The sequence below is a fragment of the Vulpes vulpes genome, chromosome 3, assembly GCF_048418805.1.
Source record: "Vulpes vulpes isolate BD-2025 chromosome 3, VulVul3, whole genome shotgun sequence".
Lineage (NCBI taxonomy): Eukaryota > Metazoa > Chordata > Mammalia > Carnivora > Canidae > Vulpes > Vulpes vulpes.
The window spans coordinates 146,179,294-146,206,790 of NC_132782.1; the positions used below are offsets into that span (position 1 = coordinate 146,179,294).

At 39.9% G+C, this 27,497-nt stretch overlaps 1 protein-coding gene across 1 annotated transcript; it reads right to left on the reverse strand.

The window, feature by feature from the left end:
* Nucleotides 1-1,117: 1,117 nt before the first annotated feature.
* LHX8 (LIM homeobox 8) lies at nucleotides 1,118-27,497 on the reverse strand. Its single transcript, XM_072754864.1, has 10 exons — nucleotides 27,197-27,497; nucleotides 26,923-26,997; nucleotides 25,364-25,450; nucleotides 24,473-24,634; nucleotides 20,601-20,722; nucleotides 18,334-18,554; nucleotides 17,724-17,827; nucleotides 13,095-13,190; nucleotides 6,146-6,329; nucleotides 1,118-1,836 (listed from the first exon to the last, which is right to left on the reverse strand). The coding sequence occupies exons 3-10, from the start codon at nucleotides 25,436-25,438 to the stop codon at nucleotides 1,760-1,762; spliced, it is 1,041 nt and encodes a 346-aa protein (XP_072610965.1). The 5' UTR covers nucleotides 25,439-25,450; nucleotides 26,923-26,997; nucleotides 27,197-27,497; the 3' UTR covers nucleotides 1,118-1,759.

Consider the following 27,497-nt stretch of genomic DNA (forward strand, 5'->3'; position numbering starts at 1 on the left):
CGAGGAGAACTAACACTCACAATCAAGCACCTCCCAAGCTAAATGATGCCAATTATATCCAGCTGGGGCACAATATAAGCTGCTAACAGCACAGAGCTTGGCTACACTACAAGCGCTTTCCTGACATCTGGTAGAGGTAAAGCTGACCTCACCACTTCGTGCCTGAGACAGGTAGACAAAAACCCAAGGAGATTAGCATCAATCTCACAAGATCAGATAGACTGACTATTGGCTATGTCCTTTGTTTCTGCACCCTGCCACCCCCCCCCAAAAAAAAAAACTAACCAGAGTAGCAGGTTTAAAAAAAAAACAAAAGCTTTTTCCCCTTTTTTTCTCCCATAGTAAAACTTAGGGTTATTGCCTCTGGTTTGAGGCAGATAGTGAGTTGCTTACACCCACGTGATTGCTTTCTGGTTGCATTTATGATTACTAGAATAGAATTACAAATACTCCACTATTACTTCCAGTCCTCAGCCAGATGTGAATCTGCTAAGTTAAACAAAGACTTAAGATTCTTAAGACTGTTTTTCGGCATTACCTTTCTCCCCCCACCCCTTTACTGGTATATGAAAAACAAAGAGTGAGTACTGATTAAGTTCTTTAAATCCAAAAATTAGTGAGGGTGGCACCACTTACTTTTGTAATTCCAAGACAAGCGTCCACTGCTACATAGGATAAAGTCCTGGGGTTTAGATTTCAGCTCTCAGAATCACAATCCCTAAAGAGTGTTCACTAGGAAGAAAAAGTAAAAAGTCTGCTCTAGAAACATTGCTCATAAACTCCAAATATTTTTAGTTCTCCTTTTTCACCCCGGAAGAATTATATTCTCATGGCCCATATCTTATTCCTGACTTGGGATACCCAAAAAGGTCGTTTTGAAAAGCACTCTGTCTTTTCTTTCACATTAATTTTGTTAGCCAGTTTAAAAGGGACAATTTACCAAATTAGATGTTTTCACGTGTTCTTTGGTTGAGGAAGTGTAATCATCTACAAATAAGTTTCCTATTAAAATGTACTCAAACACAGCTCAAAATGACTTTCTAAAATTAAGAGTTGTTATATTTGAGACTAACGTCGACTTAATACTGAAAACACACACACAAAAAGGACAAAATGGTTGAAACTTTCACAAGAATGGAAAATGTTTAATAAACTTAGAGTGGTGGGCTTATTAAACTATAGTGTTATTTACAGCCATAATTCATCAACCACAAACACAATAATGTGTTTGCATGGCATGCTACAACAGAAGCTTTATTCAATTCATTCAGAAAACATTGGCAAAATAAATTTCAGTTGCAAATTCACAGATACAGGCTTCAAAGTATAAAGTTGTATATAACAAAAAATACAGGTAATATTTAGAACAATAACTTACAGATACAAACTAATGATAAACTACAATTTCACAAAGGATTGTAAACATTTTGCACACTTGTCAGTCCTTTCTTTTAGGCAAAGTGCTCTTTTGATGACAAATAAATTAACAGATACACACTAGAGTGAACTATTTCCAGACAATACAAAAAAAAAAAGTTTTGATTTGTTTTCTTCTTGTAAACATAAATTTTACAAAAAAAATGAATAATCAATAAAAGTGTCTTGCAGGCCAACTATAGATACATACCTGGGCAGCAAAGTGATGTTGAAAATGCTTTGAGTGTTAAATAAAAAATTAACATTAATATCTTTTCAATGGTATTTTATACATAAGTGACAAGATTCTATCCTTAATCATTTCTATCCCTGAAAAAAGGAATTAGGTATGACTTATTGGCAGTTGTGTCATTGAATGGGGTAACAAGGGCTGGAGTCCAAGAGTTGTTGGTGAATGAGCTATAAAATAGAAAGAAATTTGTGGATCAGTTTTGTAGCAAGGAATAAAACTGATTTAAAAACAAACAAAAACAATCCAAGGCAATGCATTTTCAATACTTATTATAGCTGAGGGCACCAAGCTATACTCATTCCACTAACCTCAGCAGAAGCATTAACTTATTCAGCATAGTGAGTACAGTATTAAATGAGAATCCAGCAATATTTTACCCCCAAAACCTTTTTTTGGGGCCACAAGCCTTTGACACTGTAATGTCCTCCATCCATACCCCATTCACTGCACTTTACCCTGCAGCTAGAAAACACAAAAGCTTTGTCTCCAGAAATGCTGCTAGTTTCCACATAAAGGTGTCTATAGGATGACCCCACCACCAGATTCTCATTTATGAATGCTTAACTGCCTCTTTCCTAAACATACATCAAAGCACACTTGACCTAGGCAACACTATAGTCATTGATGTGAACACACACAAATCTAATGCTAATAAAATAGCAACACAGGCTCTGATTTTTTATTTAACCAAAACTTAAAATGAAGTTTCCACTCTCAGCAAGGTCTATGATGCTTCAAATCAAACCTCTCACTGACAGCAACTAGGAAAGCTGGCCAAAATTTTTAAAAAATCTGTTGGAAGGCATCTAAAAATACCAAGATAATGAGAACTTGCAAAGCAAGTCCCAGAAGAGAAGGAAAATAAAATGAGGCTACTTCCCACCCCCTACTCCCCAAATTTAGTGACAATTTTCAAAGAAAAGGAATGTCTGAGAGGTTGAGAATTTGAGTGGACTTTCAGGAGTTAGAATCTGGCTGGGAGATGCGGAACAAACATGAAAGATCAGGGACCACTGAAGAGAAGCTCTGGTTTAAAACAACAGAAACAAAACACAACAAAATGCAGGCTCTGTCTGGGATCCCACAAGGCTAAATCCAAGTAGTGACCCAGAAATGTATCAGGCTTCGTGAGGACTGATCCTGATTGGATTAAGTTGATCTTACCCTATTCTAACTTCCTGCCAGAGACAAAACCAAATCCTCTCTGGTAGAGACCATCCAGAGCCTCAAATTATTTCTAGTTTTTCATACCCAACATCTGAAGTGCAATAAAAAAATAAAAAGACAAATAAGAAGACACAATTTTACTAAAAACAAAGAGATCCAGATACTGTAGTTATGAGACATAAACTTTAGTATAACTACTATAATAATTTTATTGAGTAATAAAGTGGTAGAAATAGAAGATTTAGCATAGAAATGGAAACTATATTAAAGAATGAAATGGAATTCTAAAACTGAAGATACAATAACTAAATTAACAACTCAGTGGGTAAGTTTTATGCCATATTAGATAAAGACTTAGTGACCTGAAGATAGGTCTGAAGAAAATACCTAGACTAAAGCACGGAAGGTCAAACCTGGAAAATATGGAATTTTTTCATAAGGGGCAGAAACAACATTTGAAGAGACAAAAACTGAGACTTTTCCATAATTAAATACATCAAACTACATACTCAAGAAGCATATCATTATAATAAAATTGAAAAACAAACACAGAGAAAAGCTGGGATAAAATGACTAAAATGACATTTACTTTCAAAAGAGCAAGAATAAGACCAAAAGCTGATTTCAACAATAGGTAGCATCAGATTAACTATCCATATTCTAAACAATGGAAATAAGGGAAGCCAGAAGCCAATGTTATCTTACCTTCAAAGTCCTGGGGGGTTGGGGGGAAGCTCCCAACCTTAAATTTCCACATACACAGGAAATACCATTAACAAATGCATCAAAACAAATACTTATGAATGAACCTTAGATGTGCAAGATTACTGAACCAAAAACTCTAGAATATAAAAAAAGTAAAGATGGTCTGAATAAATAGAAAGATAAAGTTCATAGGATAGAAGGTGATACTAAGATGGCAATTTCTTACAAAGTGATTTTTTTTTTTTTTTTTTAATTTATGATAGTCACAGAGAGAGAGAGAGAGAGGCAGAGACACAGGCAGAGGAAGAAGCAGGCTCCATGCACCGGGAGCCCGACGTGGGATTCGATCCCGGGTCTCCAGGATCACGCCCTGGGCCAAAGGCAGGCGCCAAACCGCTGCACCACCCAGGGATCCCTTACAAAGTGATCTAATAGACTATATCAATTTCTATTTTTTGGTAGAAATTGACAAGCTGGTAAAATTTATGGAAATGCAAGGGTCAAGAACAGGCAACACAAACAACACAAAGTAAGACGACTTTTTTCTACTGGATATCAAGAATTGTAGGACTTGCATAATTAAAACAATTAGCAAGATGAAAAGAAATAGTCTAATAGAATACACAGAAATTGACACCTACATTATATGAACGAACAGTTGATTTATGTGAAATGTGGCAGCTGGGAAATTGGTATTTTTATCAATATAACAATAGAACTTTGCTTCCTATCTCACAGCACATACAAAATTCAATGCCAGACAGACTGTAAATCTTAATGTCAAAGGTAAGATAAGTTTCTAGAAGGTAGCCTAAGAGGAATATGTTCACTATCTGAAGAGAAACAAATTCTTGAACAGGTCACAAAGAAAGCACTGCCCATGAAGGAAAAAAAAAACCTGATGAAATGAACTATATTAAGATAAGGAACTTGTACTCAACAAAACATACCCTTAAGAGAGTAGAAGAAGGCAAGTCACTGAATAGGAGGAGATATTCACCAAAACAAAAGAAAACAACAACAACAAAAAAAAACAAACAAAAAAAAAGAAGAAGAAAAAGAAAAAGAAAAAGAAAAAGAAAAAAAAAAAGATACAAAAATGCCTGGTGAAAACATGCTCAATCTCTTCAGTCATGAGAGAAAAGCAAATTAAAATAATGAGCACTATCCGGCTATCAAATTAGTTAAAATTAAGAAGTCACACCATACCAAGTGTTGACAAGAGTGTGGAGCACCTTGAACTCTCACATAATGCTGGTCCAAGTGTGAACTGGTTCAACCACTAGGAGAAACTGGGAGAATCAGCTGAAGTTGGGTGTATGTGTAGCCCATGACCCTACGTTCCACTCCCAGGTACATACCAAACAGAGGTGTGAATTAATGTACACCAAAAAGCATGTACAATCAAGTCCATAGCAGCATATTCATAGAAGTCTAAACATGCTCAAATACAAATGTTTATCAACCATAAAATGGTTAAATTGTGGTATATTCCCGCAGTGGAATTCTATATAACAATAAAGCAAATCACTGATTGTTGCAACAATACAAGTGAATCTCACAAACAATGTAGTTGAAAGAAGTGAGATACACAATACAGTCCATATGGTTCAGTTTATATAAAGCTCAAAAATGAGCAAAACTACAACAGGATTTTAGAAATCAAGGCAATGTTACTCTGGAGGAAGAGGATACTAATTGGAAGGGGACATAAGAGAGGTTTCTGGGGTGTTAATTATGTTCTACTATTTCCTCTGGTCAGTATTTACATGGATAGGCTCACTTTAGTAATTCATCAAGCTGGATGCTTGTTATGTGTGCACTTTCCCATGTGTATGTTTTGCTTTAACAAAACAATGTCTTCACTAACTCCCACCTAAACTCGAGTGTGCCATTTGCAACAACGTGGATGGAACTAGAGGGTGTTATGCTGAGCGAAGTCAATCAGAGAAAGACAATTATCATATATGATTTCACTCGTGGAATTTAAGAAACAAAACAGAGGATCATAGGGGAAGGGAGGGGAAAATAAAATAAGATGCAATGAGAGAGAGAGACAAACTGTAAGAGACTCCTAAGTATAGGAAACCAACTGAGGGTTGCTGGAGGGGTGGTGGGCAGGGGGGAAAGGCTAAAGGGTGACAGGCATTAAGGAGGGCACATGATGTGATGAGCACCGGGTGTTATATGCAACTGATGAATTACTGACCTCTACCTTTGAAACTAATAATATACTGTACTCTAATTGATTTAAATTAAAAAAATAAATAAAACTCGGAGTGTAAATACTTTGTTCATAGGAAAATAAATTACTTAAATATCAAACAAAAAGGCCCCCCCCCCAGGTAAAAAAAATCAAGTGCTAACAGTCATCAATATTTGTATTTTAGCTGTGAAGTGGGTGTTAAACGTGTCCCTTAAGATGTAGCCACAGAAATAAGGACATTTGCACATTTCTGCTCCCTATTGCACACCCCCCATCCTAATATTTTTCAGCTATGACTGAGGTAATAATTTCAAAATATGAATCCTACCAATCAGCTAGCATTAGCAGTTAGCAGTTATTGTACTTGGAAAACAGCTGCTAAAGGTCGGGATACCTACCATCCATGTAACTATGCAGCGCAGTTAGCATCGTCCCGTCTTGGGGCACGTAGGCAGAATAAGCCATTTCTTCTAGCATGGGTGGAGACAGCCTGGAGGGTGGGACTGCTGTGACTGGGGCAGAAGAGGAGTGATTAGGACTGACGTGCTTCTTATGGCGTGCTCTACAATTCTGAAACCACACCTGAGGAAGGAGAGAAGCAATGTAGTCAGTCACATGTCAGCTTCTGCGTACATGATCTCCTCGGTCTAAACAGAAATGAGTCCTCAATTTCTCTACCGTGTAAGCACAGGATAAATCTAAGAAGCTTTTTAAGCAGCTCTGTAGACAGAAGAGAAACATTTGCACAAATATCAACGCTCATTTTCTTTGCTCAAATAGTAGCTATCACGTGGTTTACTTAAAAGCCAATTCCATTCTACATCAGCATCCTCCAAAACAAAAAGGGAGGGAAGGAGCTCAAGAATTCCAGAAAAGTTTCTTTGGCTTTAACTACTGGCATTTGGGACAAAAAGAAATATAGCAATAAAGCCCTTTAAATCAGAACTTAACAACAACAACAACCACAAAAAACTCAACTAAATGTATTCTTAGACACCTGCTGGACTGATTTCAAATCCTTTTCCAAATGACTAAAATCCCTACTGAGAACTTAAAGCTTTCTACAAACCTCTTGATCCAGTTATTCCAATCACATCTTAACCTGCTGAGTTCAATTTCTCTTAGTGAATACATGGACTAGGTTCCCTAAGAAGTATGTTAAGGTCAGGCTTATAATAAGAAAAAATGAGTAATGCTTAAGCAGAATAAAATACAAACAAATCCACCGGTGAAACAGTTCGCAAAATGTAAAGAGCTAATCATCCTCTTGTCTACTCTATCAAAGAAATAAAGGAAGCAAACTCAAGGCAAACAGAGTTTTGAGCCAGGTCAGGGTGAGTGAAGCTAGGTTGCCCAGAATGCTCCCAGTAATGAATCTGCCTGTGTTTTAACTCCCTGTCATTAGATAGAAGTTGACTACAGAGTATTACTCTTATTAAAATATTAAAATAACATAGCACGGGGATCCCTGGGTGGCTCAGCGGTTTAGAGCCTCCTTTGGCCCAGGGCGAGATCCTGGAGACCCGGGATTGAGTCCCACGTTGGGCTCCCGGCATGGAGCCTGCTTCTCCCTCTGCCTGTGTCTCTGCCTCTCTATCATAAATAAATAAATAAATCTAAAAAAAAAATAAATAACATAGCACCTATTCGTTATCACTCCATGCAAGTCTGTCATGAAGAGAAAGAGAGTGGAGGAATAAAAAGCTTTAAGGAAATTATAATAGGAGCATTTCAGTGTCAGGGAAGAAGGCCAGGGAGAGATCTGGGGCATGAGCCTCTGTCCAGGGCCGGCAGGTAGTTATTTGATGGCACAAGGGAATCAGGGCTGAATAATATAGAAGAGAAGGAATCTACAAAAAGTTTTACACGGGAACCTGACCTGATTTTAAAGCTACATCCTGCCCTTTGGGACTCAAAAATAGAGAGCTGGCAATGTATAAACTCTAGGAGTTAAAACTAAAGTAAGAAAAATGGATTATGTAATGGAGTATGCAGCCCCGAACAGGTGGCTGAAAGGTAGCACCCAAGGAATGTTTCGGAAACAAGACGAAGGCATATATTAAGGAAAAAGAGTGGGGAGTTACAGTCTTCTCCCCCATTTCTGGAGTATTTGACTCTCAGGTACTTACACAGGGACCAAACCCAAAGTCTCCAGTCATAGTTCTCTTCAAGGCTCCTTCAGTCACTACTGTCCCCCACCCAGGCAAGAAGATGGACTCCTATGTTCTCCAACTTGGAAAAGAGAACTACTGCCACCAGCCTTTTCCCCAACAGTCCCCAGAAGACCTGCACCCTGGTGGGCTACCTAAACCTGATGGACATGCACTATGGTTCCTGGAGTTTCTTTGGATGGAATCTATTCAGTTGTTTAAAAAGAAGTCCAGACTTTGGAAATAATATGAAAAAGGCATAACATACAAACAGCAGAAACACTACCTTAATGCTGACTCAAATAGCTCCTTGGAAAGATCATCAACGGGTAATCAGGCAAAGAGAGGTTTGTAAACACAAAATGTCATGTAACTTGCACAGAAAAAAATAGAGTTGACAATTCCAGACATCAGAGAATAACTTCTTGCAGGAGGGCTACCCAGCTCTAGAATTTAAACACAAATCCTTTTGACGCTACTGACTTAAAATTCTTTCTCTTTTGCAAATCTCCAAGAAGAGTTAAAACTTCTTTTGAACAACATACTTTATAATTTTTTGAGTTCTAAATTGTAAACTGTATAAACTAAGAGCAGGCTAGGTAGACATTCTGCAAAAGAGAAGACTAATCCATAAGATACATTCTTGAGAAAGCCTGAAGAGTCAAATGTCAGAATTTTTTGTATGAAAAAGATGGAATTGGGCATCCCCGGTGGCTCAGTAGTTTAGCACCACCTTCAGCGCAGGGCATGATCCTGGAGACCCGGGATCGAGTCCCACATCAGGCTCCCTGCGTGAAGCCTGCTTCTCCCTCTGCCTGTGTCTCTGCCTCTCTCTCTCTCTCTCTCTCTCTGGGTCTCTCATGAATAAATAAATAAAATCTTTAAAATATATAAATAAATAAGTATAAAAAAAGAAAAAGACAGAATTTTAAATTATTGGGAAAGCATGGCATAATACTGATTTAGAGAAACCTCGCTAATCATTTGCAAGGAAAAGAAATGGTAAAATCCCTACCTCATTAGTAATCAAACTTCAATTCCAGACAAATTAAAGATTAGGTGTAAATAATTGGAACCAAAAACATTTAAGGAAGACAACAGTCAATATTGATAAACTCTCTAAGTGGAGAAGCATAGAAAGGGCCAATGTTATCAGAAAAAAATATTGAGAGATTTGAACACATAAAAATGTAAAAGTTCTGGGACGCCTGGGTGGATCAGTTGGTTAAGTGTCTGACTCTTGGTTTTGGCTCAGGTCATGATCTCGGGGTCCTGAGACTGGCCTCCAGGTGGAGTCCTGTGCTCGGGGAGAAGTCTGCTTGAGACCCTTTCCCCTCGCCCTCTCCTCTGCTCCTCCTCCCATTCGTGCTCACTCTCTTTACTCTCTAAATAAATCTATTTATTTCTAAAACAAATAAAGTCGGGCATCTCGGGTGGCTTAGTGGTTTAGCGCTGCCTTCAGCCCAGGGCGTGATCCTGGAGTCCTGGGATCGAGTCCCACGTCAGGCTCCCTGCATGGAGCCTGTGTCTGCCCCTCCCCCCGTCTCTCATCAATAAATAAATAAAATCTTAAAAAAATAAAATTAAAGTCTTTAAAAATATATATGTATTTCATATATATGTATAAATGTTCTATGTGAAGAAAAAAATAAAAAAGAAACTGATGAACTATGGAAGTTTGACATGATAAATAGAATAAAAGTCAGTAAGATGGAAAGAAAAGGGATCATCATCCGATAGGAAAGTGGACTAAAAACATATTTCTAAAATTACAAAATAAGCAAACATGTTAAAGTTCACTGATAAGGGAAGAAATATGAAATAAAAACAATGAGATTTTTCTACCAAAATTGGAAAGAATGTAAAAGAATAACTGTATTCAGGATTTGTATGGTTGGTGAAAGGAAACTTTCATCTATAGCTCCTGGCAGAATAAACTGGTATGAACTTTCTGGAAGGTGATTTTTGTACTATCAGTTAATCAGTCATGAAAGGCCCTAAACATGTTTTTTCTTTCGACTCAACATCAATTCTAGAAATTTCTCCTTGGAAACTAAGGAACAAATGAGCAAGGTGTATATACAGTGTTATTTATTACAGCACTTTTATGATAATGAAAAGATGGAAATAAAGTAAATAAATTGTGCCATGCTTAAGATGCACAGCAATAAAAATGATATAAATCTTAATATGGACACGTACTCCTGGGACACTGACTGGAAGAAGTACCAATGTTTTATTCTGTTTCTGTAAAATACACAACTCATAATTCACCTATTAGAAAGGGTATGTGAATGGTGATTGTATCTGGATGCAGCGTTAAAAGTAAAATCATCCACCTTTTTTTGTGATTTCCGTACTATGATGATCTGGTCTGTTACTAATTTCTCACTAAGCTGACTTTAGCTAGTAAAGGTGAGAGTGTCTCTATGTGTCAGACCATTATTTCTACCTAATCTTTGGGTAACAGAGTTTGCACATTAGAATCAAGGCCTAGTAATTAAAACTTTTTCATTTTTCTAAAGTGTGCTTAATGCTAGGAAGTGACTGGACAAAGAGGTTATGATTTTACTGAGATCACAGAAATTGATTCTTCAAAAATACCATAAAGGAGCTATATGCATATATACAAATCGTATGTATATTTACATTCTAGTACCCCTTCCTTTGCTACTTATCAAAAATACTTAAATTCAATTCTCACATATTAAAAACCACCATCCAACAATATATTCTCCAAGGTCTAGTACTTGTAATCAAGATAACTTGCCCATAATACTGGTCTAGTACTTGGAATCAAGATAACTTGCCCATAATACTGGTGACCTAAACACTTGGAGATTTCATGACATTGTTGGGGGTTCTTATTTCTTCAAATAGTAAGAAGAGCTTTCAGAAAACCCTTCAGTTCCCCTTGCTTCCAACTTCAAAATAATCTAAGACATAATAGTCATGAATTGCCTTAGCTAGAGTAGAGTAGTCCTTGTCGTTGAACATACATGTAGGCTCCTAAGATGGAACCCTCAGCCCATGGAGTCTGTTACTACCTCGACAAAGGAAGCTCCATTTCCAGGTACAGGAAATTCACTACCAAAAATGGCAGCCCTTATCATTTTTGAAGACTTTCATGCTAAGAAAGTTCTTCATCATGAGTAAAATCTGCCTCTTCTTTAATTCCCTTGCGAAGACCTGATTCTACTCTCTGCAAGACAGCCTTCCACCTATATTTAAAGATACTTACACTGTTTATACCATCCCTTCCCTTACTATCTCATCTCCAGACAAATATTCCTGTTGCCATTAATATTAGCACATAATTTATCTAGTAACTAGATAATTTCTACTTCTTTCATGACCTTATTAGCTTGTCTCTAAGGGAAACAGTCTGTTCAGATTGGTTTCTTGTTAAGACTCCTTTTTAAAATTTGGCACACAGAGGGATCCCTGGGTGGCTCAGCAGTTTAGCGGCTGCCTTCGGACCATGGTGTGATCCTGGAGTCCTGGGATCGAGTCCCACATCGAGCTCCCTGCATGGAGCCTGCTTCTCCCTCCACCTGTGTCTCTGCCTCTCTCTCTCTCTCTCTCATGAATAAATAAATTTTTTAAAAAAAAATTTGGCACGTGGAAATAAACATAATACCATGGACATTTGAAAAGCACTGAGGTCATATGATGCACCTCCTTCAGAGAGCCTCATTATACTTACAGTCAGCCAAGTCTACTGGGAATGTAAATGTTTAAAGAAGCTGCAATACCATCAGGTCTTTCCCAACAGCTTCTCTGCATAGATGACTTGTTAACTATGAGATCCCTCAGACTTAATAAGAATAAATTGAACAATGAGCACCTATTTATCAGCCACCCAATTTTTAAGAAATAAAACATATGTACTACGTTGGATTTTATCTCTCCCCTCGCCAAACTAAATTTCATCTTGCTGGTTATGGTTACTGACTTGAATTCCTTAAATTTTTTTGAACCTTGACTGTTATTTAAAATTATTTTCCATTTCCCTGATTTCTCTGTAAGATCTTGACACAGTCACCCAACTCCACCTTGAACGCATTCCTTTGGTTTCCATGATGCTTTTCTATCAAACTCATTCCTTCATCCTGGCTGTTACTATATCCCATTCTAATAGCACCTCTTGCTCTCCTCTCTCCCTAAAGTCCATTCCTTTTTTACTTCTATGATCTCATTCTAAAGGATCTTATCCAATTTCATAGCACTGGATATTTTTGAGTCTTGTTCATCTTTTAAAGATACCTGTTTATATACCCAACTGCCACCATCACTGCATGACTGGCAGAGCTAAAAGGAAATTCATTTCCTTCCCAGTTACCAAATCATCTTTCTTTGGACTCTAATATTCCTGTCAATAGCACTATTCCCATGGATACTCTGACTTCAAATTTAAGAATCATCCTTCACTTGTCTCTTTCCCCATTACAGTGTCCAGGTCCCTTTCGTGTCTCTTGCCACCAGCATGCAAGCAATAAAATGTTTCTCAATGAATTCTAAGTTACTATCTCATTTAAGTATCTTTTCAAAAAAAAACCACTACTTTGCTGGGCATCTCAACTAATACGTGTATCTCTAATCTAGACTTTCTAATCCTAATTCTTCCCATGTACTGCCACCAGCTACCATGGCTGTCTCCTGCTCAGGACAGAACTCTACAAGTTTAGCTCTAACAATTTCATCTCTCACAATTTTCAAATACAAAACTAAAATTTCAATGAATTTGCTCTAATTCATCCTTCCCTAGCTTTGTTCACACCACTTCCTTTATTTGGAACTTTAACAAAGGCCATCTGCGCGCGCGCACACACACACACACACACACACTTCTCACTCGCATATACAATCACAGAAAAGTGGGAAAAAATTACTAGCGTCGGTATCAGCTCTAGCTCGGAACCACAGTTGTCTTTTTTAGCTTGAGGGTCTTAGGGTTGCTGTGAGCACCAAATGAAGTAACTTGTAAACAACGTCATTTAACAATTGGTAGCCCAGCCCAAGCAGACTAATTATCAGATTAAAAAAAAAAAAAAAGTTGATGTAGAGTATGAAGAGACCTAAAATGGAAAGCTAATGATTTGACATTTCTTCTCACACACAGACACACACAACACACATTCATAAAGACCTGGAACAGAACCTCTGGGATCTCTTGATTAACCTTTAAAATAATCACCTGTATCACACGTCTGCTCAAGCCTGTCCTTTCTGCCAGTTTCTGGAGGGTCTGTGCATCTGGGTTGTTGTCCTGAGCAAACTGTGCTTGCATAACCTGTTTAAAAAGAAATAATGATAGTAAACAGCTAGATTTAAGAAGCTCAATCTTTTGCATTTTGATGACTAGAGCGATAAGGCATGCACAAGAAAATAAGACACTTGTATTTTACTACTTGAAAATCAATATGGGGGAATATATATAAATGACAAGAAAGCATATGCTAGAAATTTACATCTTGATACATTAAGATCTTTTAAAAAATAATCCATTTCAACATAAAACTTGTTTTTCTCAGCTATGCTGTTAAAAATGAGCTCACCTTTGCTCTTCCATTCTTCTACACACAAATGAATGAAATGAAATGAATAAATGGTAGAAGTCTATTGGCTATTCTTTTCATTTTGCTAAAAATTTCTTACATTATATAACTTTTAAAAATACAAATATTCTATCAAACGTATCTTCAGCCTCTCCTGAGCTAAATGGGCCCATACTACAATTTTTACCAATCAGCAAATAGTATATAGTGCAAAAGTTGGATTCCATTTAATTGTAATAACTCCAATATTAATTGTTTTTGAGCACTTGATCTATGCAAAACAGTATCAGGGATCTTAAAAAAAAGATATCAATCATTTCACCGAGTAAGAATTTTCTGGGATTTAAATATCTGCATATTGAAAAAGCTCCCAGGTGTTTGATATGAACCTTTGGGTTAGAAAACGTGCTAAGTGCCATGAGACAGTGATATGTGAAAAAACTGTCCTTGGTCTCAACTGTTTGAGACAACGATATGCACATGCCGATAACTACCAACACTACGAGGTAAAGGGGAAAGCATGGAGCAGGAGGGAGTACCGGAATAAAGCGTAAGCCAAGGGCTTTGGACTCCTTTGAAGAGGAATTCATGGGAATCAAGCGGGATATTTGAATTTTACTATTTAAAAGTCAATCAACTGAGGGAAATAGTATAAAATATAAAGAAAGTATTATGAAAGATGGGAGAAGGGCGACTGTCATCCAACATGACTGTGCATGTCTATGGGTGTGGGATGGGGGTAACCAACCTACCTAAGACCTTATGCCACCCCTGACCTCAACACCATTTCCCATGGGCAAAATTAATTACATTCTCCACTATGCTAATACAGTCCTTCAGCCACTACATGCATCACATGGAAGCAGAGGGATTCATTATTGAGTCTCGCTCTCCAAAGCTGAAAGTAAGTGTCTTGAGGGCCAAGGGAATGCCTTATTCTTTATATCCCCAGGAGCTATACCCTTTCCCATCACATAGTAGGTTCTTAAGGGTTTGTAATAGAATGAACCCTGACAAAGTGAGGAAAATCTGAAGATTGTGGGGAGAAAGAGACTAATATTATTCCAGGAAACCTTAGGAGGTTTACAAATTGTGTAATTCTTTCAGTTAAGTTCTCTCGGTTCGTGACTTCTAGAATAAGTTATTCCTGGCTTCATGTCCAACCATATCTGTTCACACACTCACTGAAGACAGCACACGTATTTTTACTTTAAAAAATGGGCAGAATTGGCCTAAAAGTTTATAATTTCACTCAGTCCACCTCATTCTTCTCTTACTCCAAACGCGTTACTTCAGGATCATCATGTACAAATAGTTGTGTTCATATGTAGTTGAGCACGTAACATCCCAGAGAAAAAAGAATGAGCAAATTGTCTTTGCTTTTTTTAATTTTTCAAGAACAGAAGTTAACCAGATATTTAAGTATTTGCTTATTAGGCCATTATTGATAACTAATAAAAAAAAAACAGCATGCTTTCCACAAATGCATTTCAAATTCACAAGTTTAATAATGGAACCGAGTTACATTTAATAAGGCAATTTCTCATCAAGGAATAAAGCAAAATTCAAATGAACACTGATGGTTTAGAATTGGTGTAGCCTAAAGGGAAAGTAAGACATGCTCATCAATGTTTAATCTCACACACAAAAAGCACCTTTTAATTTCTACTTGATTTCATTGTTCTCCAGTCCCTAATGATGTTGTAACCCACCCCACTTCTTTTCTGTGCTCTTTTTAACACGGCCAAGGAGTGAGCCTTTGTAGACACTCATCATTTTAAGGCCAGGAAATCCCAGAAATGAGAGGTATCTGCATAGTAGCAGCTGACCAAGTCAATCTGAGAGTAGATTAAATTAGGTGCTAACCTTGGCATGTTTAATATTAATAATCATTGAGCAAGAGTTTCTAACTACAATAAGCAAACCACAGTATTGGCAGGAACTTCTTAAATATCATTTCTACAAATGGGGCAATATTTGAAATACTCTTGCCAACACAAAATGTTATTCTCTTTTGTGAGCCTTAAATTATTTTTTCTTCCTGTAAATTTCTAAATAATTTTGGGAAATGATCTCGGTTATTCTTCCCATGTTAACTCTCCTCTGTCCAAAGCAGTAACTTCATGAATAGTCTTGACTTCTTGATCACCTATAATATTTTATCATTTTGCTGAATTGAAGCACTACTTGAATATATTCAGTTTTCTGAAAGGACATTTGACAATGAAGGTACATTGCCTGATTTATTAGAGGTTCTAGCAAAATATAATGATTTGAGTTCTTAAAAAATTTACAGCTATGTTTTTCCAGATTCCTGAGGTATAAAGAACCACTTAAGGACAAAGATTGTAAGCTCAATAGTTTCAGCCCTCACAGGCATAAGAAAAATACTAATAAATATTGAAAAAGTGATTATATGTATTGAAAGCATATCACTCGTTTTCATTTTTTTTCTACTTTCATTTTTTAAAACCTATTATTCCAATATACATCTTTTAAAACTTACAATTCAGATCACATTTTCATATAATAATGCATATGATGATGAGAATAGCTTATGCATGTTTGCAATTTAAAACTATAAAGCTATCTACAAGATTTGGAATCTCACTCTTGTTTTAGCTGCTGCTGCCATAAAGTGGAGCTTTTATTCCACTCATGGGATGGTGGCCAAGCAAAATGAAAAACAAAAACAAAAACAAAAAAGACCAGAGGACTGGGGAAGTTTCCAAATCTCTTCTCTGCCATTCCCTTGATAGTCTGCCTTGAGGGGAGTTCCTGCACCTCTTGGATGAGGCTACCTACATCAAGGAATTACTGTTAGGAATTAAAGGAGAGAATGTAGATAAATGCCTAGCATAGGACTTGACACAAAAACCTTCACAAATATTATTCCCTCTTTATTTAATTAGTACCTGTAAGTATTTTCCTATATGAAACCTAAAGTTGTTTCAAATTTTTGCTATTATAATTGAAATAATTTTAATTTCACATAAACTTTTACAGTCAGCCTTATAATCATTAAAATTATAGCCAGCCCTTCATGGAAAACATATTTACGTTAGAAATTCTATTTTGACTCAGACAGCTTTTAGCTGCTGCATATTTTGCTGCCAGGTCTCCCACATGTACTCATATCTCCTAATTTAGGGCTTTGTATGATCTAAATTCCCTTGAAATACTGGCATCACATCAAGATTTTTTTCTCCATTCCTCAAATTAAAAGTCTCTCTTGAAACCCTTTTACTGTATTCATCTTAAACACTGGCAAGTCTTAGAATACGGTATGTGACTTTTCAGATTACTTTTACCCATTCATTAATGTCGTGTAAGTGTCCTTTAAAGTTTGAGCTAACATAGATCCTATGTATAAAGCACCCAGTAGTACTTGGTAGGCGCTCAATAAATGTTACTTTACCTTAACATAAAACAAATACATCATCCACATTAATCTTTTAGAAAACGTGATTTCTTTATCTGAAAAAATGCCAGAAAGAATCATATGTGTAGACTTAAAGATAAAGCAAGGAGTAATTATTATTTTCTTGACAATTGACATGAACTGAACTTATAACAATTATATTTAGGGCAACTAAACTGAAAATAATCCCTCCTTTTTCAGGAGACAAAATCAACCTTTAGCATCAAACTATAGAATCACCCCTTTTAAAAACAAGAAAAGGTTTACTGGATTCAGGAGTCAATAACTAGATTCCTGTTGTTTATGGTAAGGCATATTCAATTCTTCCCTATTTGTAAAATTCTACAAACTTAGCCATTGTAATTTGTTAAAAAGGTGAACCCTTTAGTGTCCCCTAGGCCCACATCCTGTATGTCTCTTTCTGTTAATAGTCTTAAAATATTTTGTCTTCTATCACTATTATATGTAGTAACGCAAATAAATTCCTGGGTCAAACTGATTTTATCAGGAAGTCAGGACAGATCAATATTTTGTTTGCATTTTGATGTTAATACCAATAAAACCCAGGGAAATAAAGCTTGAATGATTAGTTCATGCCAGATGACAACTCTGGAAATACTAACAAATATTTTAGGGTTAAAAGTATGTTTTCATACAGTCACCAAGTTAATATTCATTACAAGCACTGGCTAACCATTTTGAAAACATGGAAATGTTTTTAGATAGCATGGGGGTATTTTGGGTGTTTTGGGGAGGTAGTGGTGGGGGGATTGGGTTTTTGTTTATGTTTTTTGCTTGTTTTGGTCAGGAGGGACCTCAAAAATCATAAATTCATTGTCATGTCTACCTGGAGCTGATCTGCTGTAAAGCTGGTCCGAGCTCTTTTTGCTGGTTTTGGATGATTAACATCTTGCTCTGTGAGGAGGGCACCTTCAACACTAATCCCATTACCTGCATTTAAAAAACAACAGTATACAGGATGATAACTCAAATGGGTCCACTGATCAAGCAATAATGTTTCCTGCATCTCTTGGTTTGGTGTGAAATTGTAGATTGCCCAAATCTGTAAGTTTAAAACACACTAGAAATAGTCTGTGGAAACAATATTCCACTTACAGGCTTGTATATTTACTCAAAAGAGTAAAAAGTTAGAAGAGCACACATCTAAGGTTCATCCTTAGGAGGCCAATACAGGAAAACAACTGGTTACAAAAAGCAAAACAGAGCCCTAAATTGAAGGCTGCTGCCTGAGAATATGGTACAAGGCTAATACACATGCCATGGCTTTCCCTGCAAATAAACACATGGAGATCATCACTAACAGTAGAATGCTAAATGAGCTTTACCACAATTACACTGCACAAAATAATGCATTAAAATGACCTTAGGAAAAATCATTTTTATTCCCTGTATTCACTGTCCCAAAAGACTCCAAAGTATTTTAAGTATATATTTACCATTTTCCACTTCTCTTTTTAAATTATCCAGCATACAGTCATAATGCACTCTGCAGAGGACTTTCTCTTCCACCAAAGCAAACTCCTCTCCCGTGGAAAGCTGCCTTTTGCAAGAAAAGCAGGCAAAGCACGCCAAGTGATAGACATTCCCCTTGGCCCTGCGGACCCAGTCAGTAGAATGGATGTGCCTCCCACAACGAGAGCAGCGAGTTCCATACCTTCTACATAAATAGAAGAGCAGGAGGTGAAGATTTTAATGTGTGGCGAGATATTCAACAGCCTGAGCAAACTAATACATCATGTTACTCTTTGGATTAACCTAAGTATTTAAAACTTTTGAAAATGAAACAGGAATCAGTTATTTTCCTCAAAGTCAATATCAAGACTTGAGATGAGGCCATAGTTCAAACCTGTTTATAAAACAAAAACTCCTCTGTCACTTTAAAGGCAGACTGGATTTTTTTTTCTTTTCTTTTCTTTTTTTTTTTTTTGGATTTTTTTCTTTCAAAATAAATGCAATAGGAGTTTCAAAGTCCCTTTTGTAACAAATATCAGAACATTTATAAATTACCTAAAGATTCAAGATACAAACACACATATACTCCAGATTGAAACCTAAAAGGGCAGAAGCATACCAGTGAAGATATAATGACTTCTTAAAACCAAATTGAGATCATTCAAAAAATGTTTTAAATATCATTTAAGTTAAAATATTTAAACACTAAAAATTGATATTATCAAAGGATGGGTAGAACAGAAACTGTTCACCCTGAGAGTAAGGAATGAAAACTTAGATTTGTTTCCACTGGTGAATAAGCTACTGCATTGCTAGCCACAGGACGTGGGAAAATATTATCTAAAGCTTTCAGAGAACTACTTGGACATAAAATGCAGGTTAACTGTAACAAAATGCCCCATGTAAATATTTCTTTTTTCTCCTGGTCTAATTGGACATTCTTTGCTATGTCTCCTATCATAATCAGTCATGGCCTTGCATATCCTACATCAAACTATTGATATGTCTGTTTCTACTCATTAGTCTATCTTTAGAGGAATTGCCAGGTTTTTTTTTTTTTTTTGAAGTTAACCTGAATAACTGAAACTTAAAATTAAATTTCGGAATTTAATATGAAGCATAAAAGAAATCCTGAGAAATTAGACTTTCAATAACTCGCTGAAACTAAACCTTTCAAAAAGCTTTAAATTATCATTAAAAAATTAAGATTTGCATATCTTAAGTCAAAGAGGAGGCAAACTGCTATGATTCTTGAGGAAACAGAGAGTAAGCCTGATGAGAAATAGAGGTGTTTGGTAATTATAAAATTCTGTCACTTTATAAAATAAAGGATCCTGGATTTTATGAAGTGCTTTTAATTAGCAATTTTATTCAAATCAATCACTAAACTCTTTGAAACCAGTTTTTGAAACTGAGTGTAAACAACATAATTAGTATTACAAACTTCATTATATAGTATTAATTTCCCAATTTCACGATGAACATTTCTCTTCATTTGGAAATGCAAATAAAAATATGATAATTTTAAAAAGTCATGCTTAGGGATAATTTCAATTTCTAGGCAGCTATCTATTAAGGATTGAATTATACCCTAGAAAAAACTATGCATTTAAACAATTTATAAAGAGATCATGGAGAAAATGTTACATTTAATATCTTAGGCAAATACAATCTCACAAAGCAAAGATCAATGAACACACAAAAAGAAACAGGATTTTTAGGTAGAATAATCCGACTCGGTATATTTCTGATATTGAAATGGTCAGTTCCTCTAAGTTATATGGTTTAACTCAGACTCCAAACTGCTGACATTTTGTAGGTATAATTAGGGATCATTCTACAGTAAACTGGTAAACACTTAACAAAATCTTGATTTTTCCCCCCATTATTATTTCATCTTAGCATCCTCTGCAAATAACGGACTTTGTCAGAATAGGTCATCTTATGTTTTATACTTCACCTATGCTCAGCAAGAACTTTCTCTGTTTTTAATAGCCTCCACTCTCATTCCCAAAGAGGAAATAATTATTTTAAATTAGCTTTTGTATCTTTAATTCCTAAAACACATAAACACGCTTATTTTGTTTTAATATAAGTTGTACCTCAAAACTGTGAAGCATTCTCAGTTTTAAATCCATTACATAAGAAAAACTGGGTTTCAATATGTAAAGCGGGACGAGAAAGCTTGTTTACAAAATTCTCTTTGCGTAACATCTTGGAGTTTTCTACGGAAAAAGTTTCCACAGTGTACCTGAAATAATCAAGTTTGCAGAAAATGTCTTTGTCTTTAATATAACAGCTGGTATGCCTTCCTAAGGAGGTCCTGCAGACACTGCAGGAGAGACACCGAACATGCCAGCACAGGTCATTCACCTGTAAAGGAAAAAGGGGCAGGATAAGAAACTATTTTAATATCACACTAACAAAGGAACATTCACTGGTTTTGTGCATTAAGCAATTTTAAAACCTGGCTCCTTAATATTTTAACATATGCTCTGAATGTTTCTATCTAAAAGATGTCATTTACACAAATGTGTGTCTTGATATATTCTCTTTCAGACCCCAACCAGAAAAGCACAATAGCATATTTTACACTGTGTGTTAAATTGTTTCTTCCTTTGAAGAATTCAGGGTGTGTACTTTTCTCTTTCTGAAATCGAACTTCTATGGACACGGAAAATTTTGCTCACTTTAAAGTCCTACATGCAGGCTTGTTGTACTTTTTTCTTTCACCAAATTCTTTCCACCATGAAAACTGGTGGCTAAAGAAGTCAACCACACACTTTCTCAATCTACTTTTTGGCCAAACAATCATAAATGGTGCACTAGTTAAAATGAGAGAGACAGAGAAAGTGAAAAAGAAGCCTTGTAAGATTCTGATCCTTTTAAAGAAGTCTGGCAATCCGTTTCCCTTACCAAATAGAAATTGTTAAAAACAGATGTAAATCTTGATATGACAGAGACTTTCTGACATTAAATAATGGAATCAAGGAGTAAGTTATTGGAAACCTAACTAATGATTTGGCTACTGGAGAAAAAATTAATCTGATTAAAAGTGGTTCTAAAAAAGGCACCCAAGTATCGTTTGCCATTTATACTCCAAGCTCTAAGCCATAAAATCGTGTCTAATAAATCACATCACTTTATATTTTCTAAATAGGCATATGAAATATTGTCAATTCAGGGAACAAATCCTAATAACCCTCACCTTAAACTGTTGCCAGAATTCTAGAAGCACCACAATTTCAGCCTTCAAGAATGAAGATGTATACTGGGTTGAACTTGCCTTTAATACAGGCTCCCAGCGTTTGCTCTTGTTAAATAGACACAGGAATTGAGTTTATGTTTAACCAATTAAGCATGATTTCATTTCATGTGAAAGAATAGCAATGATGCAAAAACACCCGTTACATCCTACAAATGGATCTAATGTCTAAAGTAGTAATTACGAAACTGTGAAAAGGGGAAATTGTGAAATAGTCTTTATTATGAAACAGTGTAGCAAAAGCCCTATCTGCCCAAAAATTCTATCAGATTAGCACGACTGTTCAAAATCTTCTTTTTCCCCAAAATGTTTTGTGTGTGTGAGATGCAAAATATAAAAGGTATTTCGAAGCTGAAGGAAAAAGTTTTACTTGCTTCTAATTGTAGTTATGGCCTCTTTCCAAAGAAAGCATTAATGAGAGTATCATTTTGATGAAACTTTAAAAATTTTAAGTTTTGGGCTTGGACTGCATGCTTGCTACATAAGAAAACTTGGAAGAAGGAAAGAAACAAACGGAGGAAATTGGGATAAAAAATACTAACAATGTTTAATACTATCCTAGAAACAAATACGTATTTTCTTTCTATTTTTTCCTAAAATGGGAATATTAAAGTTTAAAAATACAGGCTTCCTTTAGTATTTCAATGCTTAGGAACTTCTACGTTTTGATCTTACCCAGGCTCTTTTTCCCCACCCCTCTCTCCAAAACAAGTGCAGATTAAGACTTCAGGGCAGAGCCAGGGCCACCCTCCAACTCTCTAAAGCCAAACCTAACACTTGGTTTGCCACCTTTCCTTCAAGTTTACTTAAAAAAGAAAAAAAATGCTCCTCACCTTCCATCTCTTTTTCAGGGAGGAAAGCAAGTTAGACAAAATTCTAGAGAATACAGACCTTCCCTGATAGCTGCTATTTATCCAATCTGTATATGTATGTAGGACCAAGCCAGAAAAAAACATCCAAACGACAGGGCACTGAAATATTAGATGAAGCAAAATACTCTTCTAATTCCTCTCCTACTTTTTGTTTTAGCTCCATTTCAACTTGCTTCAGGAGATGATGTTTTTCTATATCAAATAGTTTCTATGTTAAACAGTTGTACCCTCAAATACTCTATTAGGTCTACCGATTATTTTTCACCAGGTACTCAGATTGAATTTAAACTTCTTTTAGAATAAGTATTCAAAAAAAATAATAACCTCAGTTTTTAACTAATCATAATGTCAAATTTTAGTTGGAGCTAAACACTAATATGTACATAAAAAAAGACAGAATAAGGCTTTACATAGAAGATTTCACTAGGAGGACTACAGTCATACAACAAAAAGCTTTATATAAGTTATTTAGTTAACTTAAGTATCTAAGCACATCTAATACACAAATATATTTTTAACATATAAAAGTGAACACTAGAAACTAATTCAGAGGTGTGTTAAGAGTCACTACATAATACTCTTTTTTTTCTAAATCCTCTCTGGTATGAAGTGTTAAAGCCTTTATAGATCCATTCAGTAACGTTCTTAGAAACTATGCTAATTATCGAGAGAGCTCCTTGAAATAATAAAGTAGTTTTGATCCAAAAAATGATTTGGAGATATCCAAAAAGGCTCAGGTCTAGAAACAGTGAAAAGGGATACCTCAAGAATTCAGATTTAAAGAGAAAGCCGTGTCAATTTGCCGGCTTTAAGACTCAGTCAACCAATTAAAATTAATTTACTTTTCAGTTTTTCACCAAAACTTCTTTTGGTGCTTTATCTGGGTTGTATGTATGCGGTGTTATCCCCACTTTACAGATTAAACAGCTTTATACACTGAGGTAGAAATTTCAAGAAGCCCAACAACTTGCGTTTTGAACGCATACTCTCCATAATCATTCCTTTTGGGAAAAAGGGGATGGGGGAGTGATTGGTGAGGAAGGAACAGAAAGTAAACTGGTTTGCTACTAATTCAGTGTAGGAGAGATCATTATTTTAAATAGTGGTTTTAAAGAGTTGTTGAGGTTGAAAACCCATGGTAGTAGGATTAAGACACATGGGACCATGACCCTGCACTCAATGACGCGGTTAACTAGTCTGCCAAAATTTCCCCTCCAAAATTCCCGCACAATATTTTGAGAGAAGTGAAACAAATTAAGACGGTCAATTCCCAAACTATCACTTGAAGCACTTCATCCCAGGCATCCCTCTATCTTTCGTTTTGCTCCTCTTCCTACCTGCCTTCCTTCTTTCCCTTTTTCTTTTATTTTTATGTCTTATATTTTTGGTCTAACTTTACAAATCTAGCGATTTCCATTTCTTTCACAAGCACGGCAGGGGGGGGGGGACACATTAAAAAAAAAAAGCCCTGGGTGGCCTCTAAATATTAATAAGAGGAAGGAGGCACTAAAAAGTTTTTTTTTTTTTAATGTAGGGGCTCCCACAAACTTTTACTTTGAAAAACCCTTACTAAACTGTTACTAAACATAAAACTATGTAAAAATTCTGTCCAGAAAAGACCCCTTGGGGCACTTCACAGCGGTCCTTACCAAAGGGGACACTGCACAAGGGGCATCGGCCGACGTTTACCCACTAGGGGCTCTCAGAAGCAGCAGGTGTAGGGGTCCAGCGGGGGCTGCAGGGACCACAACCAGGCTCGGGAGAACCCATCAGGCAAGACCCCGTTTCCAAGGGAGCCGAGGATCAAGCGGGTTTGGCTCCCCCGCGAGCTGCGGCCGCTGCAGTACAAGCCCCCCGGGGGCCAGCGCCCAGGCCACACGCGGGGCGTCCACGGCCCCCCCTTCCTCCTGCAGGACCCGCCCGCGGCGGCCACCGGCAAGGCGGGAGGGGAGAGGCTCCCCCAGTGCCGGCCCGCGGCGCCCCTACCTTGAGAAGGTACTTGTCCACGATCTCCCGGCCGCAGCTGTTGCACACACACTTGCCTGGGGGGCACACGGAGCCCGAGGCCATGGACCGGGGCGAGGACGACGGGGACAGCGGCGCCGAGGACGAGCACGAGTCCTCGTCCCCCGCTCCCTCGGGGCTCACCTGCGGGAAGCCGGGGGCGCGGTTGCAGCGGCTCCCCCCCCCCCGCCCGGGCTCCCGCACCCCTCCCGCACCCCCTCCCTCCTACCCTCCCCGCCCCAGGCCGCTCTCACTTTGCCCCCTGATGCCAGGCTCCCGCACCCCTTCCCGCACCCCTTCCCAGCTGCTCTCACCGTGTCCCCTGCGGCCGGGCTCCCGCACCCCTTCCCGCACCCCTTCCCCCCCAGCCCCAGCCCAGGGCCGCTCTCACCGTGTCCCCTGCGGCCGGGCTCCTGCACCCTTCCCGAACCCCTTCCGCACCCCTTCCTGCACCCCTTCCTGCACCCCTTCCTGCACCCCTTCCCCTCTCCCGCCCCGGGCCCTCTCACCGTGTCCCCTGCTGCCAGGCTCCCGAACCCCTTCCGCACCCCTTCCTGCACCCCTTCCCCTCTCCCGCCCCGGGCCCTCTCACCGAGTCCCCTGCTGCCGGGCTCCCGAACTCCTTCCGCACCCCTTCCTGCACCCCTTCCTGCACCCCTTCCCCCCCTGCCGCTCTCACTTTGTCCCCTGCTGCCGGGCTCCCCAACCCCTTCCCGCACCCCTTCCCCCCTCCCCCCGCCCCGGGCCGCTCTCACCGTGTCCCCTGCGGCCGGGCAGCCCCGGGGAGCCGGCCCTCGGCCCTCCACCCCCCACCCCCACCCCCCGCACCCCAGGTCCCCGGTCCTGGGTCCCGGGCCGCTCCTCCCCACTCACCAGTCCCTCTTCCCCGGCGCCTTTCCGCGTCCTCCCGGCCGCCAGGGCTGCGATCCGCGCGCACTCCTCCGACATGGGCCCCCGGCGCTGCGGGCGCGAGCAGGGGGGGCGCGGGGAGCCGCGGTCAGAGCCCGCCCGCGCCTGATGAAGGCGCGGAGGGCTCGGGGCCGGGCGCCGCGGGCAGGGGTGCGGAGCGCAGGCCCGCAGCTCAGCGCCGCCGCCGGGGCTCAGCCGCCCCCCGCGCCCGCGCCCCCGCCCGCGCCCCCGCCCGCCGCGAGCCGGCCGCCAGCATCCCCGGCACAAAGCGCTCGCCCGCTGGACGTCAATCACGGCGGAGCGGGGACCGCGGGGCGACACGGGCGCGGGGGGCGGGGGGCGGGGGGGCGAGAAGAAAAGAGGTCGGGGGAGGGGGTGGGGGGGAACTTGATTTCCTTAATAACCTCGATTAAAAGAGCAAGACACATATATATTTTTAAAAGGGAGCTCTTTGAATTGGATAGCCCGAAAGGTGAAGAGGCTTAATAGGATACTTGAAAGCTAATTACAGCGGGATTTGAGAAGCCTGGTGTTTGTTCCGATGACAATTTGAATGAAAATGCTTCAGATTAAACCGAGCCAGCGGCTCTTTCGTAAACTTAGGGCAATTAGAGCCGCGAGTGATTTACACTCGTTTCTTTAAGGTGTAAATTGCCACTTACTGCTCAGTAAGTCAACATTCGAGCTGCTAAAGGATTATTTTTAACCGGCGCGCAAAAAAAAAAAAAAAAAAAAGAAAAAAAAAGAAAAAAAAAAAGCGGGACGAATAATGGAAAATATCCAGCTGAATTTAATTTGTGCCATTAGAACTCCCCCAACCCCCGGTCAAAATGTTTTAAAGCCACAGCGCGCATTGCTCAAGGCTTTCCAAGCCTTCGCTGGAGTTTTGCTCTTAAATGAAATCGCAGCCGCCGCTGGGGCTTTCTCTGCCGCGGGGTGCGGGCGCCCCGGTTGGGGCGGAGGGATGCGGGGGGCGCGCACCTGCGCCCGCGCCTCCCGCGACCCCGGCCCAGGCCCGTGCGGGGCCCCCGCGCGCTCCCCCGGCCGGAGCGTGCGCCGCAGCCCGGGGCCGCCTCCGCGGTGGCACCGACGGGTCCTCCCCGCGGCGCCCGGGCGCAGCCGGGTCAGCGCGCCCGCCCCGGGCCCTCGGAGGCCTTCCCAACCCCGCGGGAGGGTCCCCGACGCGTCCCGCCCCGGGCAGCGCCGAGCGCGGCTGCGCTTTCCCGGCTACTCCACGCGAGGCGGGACTCGCGCGCCCCTGCTATGCTTTTTTTTTTTTTTTTTTTTTGCTTTTTTTGCTTTTTTTTTGGTATTTGAGGGGAAATGGCCCTCCTGCCCCCCCCATACCCCCACCCCGGGGTTCCCCCGAGGCCTGGATGCGCGCCCTGCGCCCGCGGGGGCCGCACGCCTGGAGCCAAGCCTCGGGTCCCACCCTGACACCCACCACCCACCCACGCACCCCGCCCCGACTCGCCCCGACTCGCCCCGACCACCACGGCAGAGAGAACAAAAGCACGACTCACATGGACCCGAGAACTCGCCTTAGGCTCGAGGCTTCGTCTCCCAAATTACAGTCTCCATGCCTCAGGTTAAGTGAGCTTGTGGGGAGGGGAGGCAATGATTACCGACTAACGCTACGACGTAATCGATAAATAATTTTTTTTTTTTTTTTTTGGCCAGGTCTGAAGAGGAGGCCGCTACAGGTAATTTCTGAACCTCGTAAGGAGCCCGCACAGCTCGCGTCTCCGGGAAGCTGCCTGCCCCGCAGCGGGTGCGGCCCGGCGCCGGCGCGCTCACCTTCTCGGGGGGCGCCGCCAGCTCCGGCACGTCCTTGCCTTCGAGGGTGCACGCAAACATCTGATCGCTCTTCCAATACATGGCACTGCTGGGGCTGCTTGTCACATCCCAGCTCCGCAGGGTCAGCGGCCGTCCGAGCCTGCCGGGGGGGCCCCCCCTCCCACCCCGCCCCGCCCCAGGGCACCGCGGACAGGAGCAAGGCCGCGGGCTGAGTCCCCGTCCAAACAGGCCGCTGTGCCCGCGTCCGGTCCGGCGCACTGTTCTCTAGATTCTCATCCCAACTTCACTGAGGTCTGTCCCT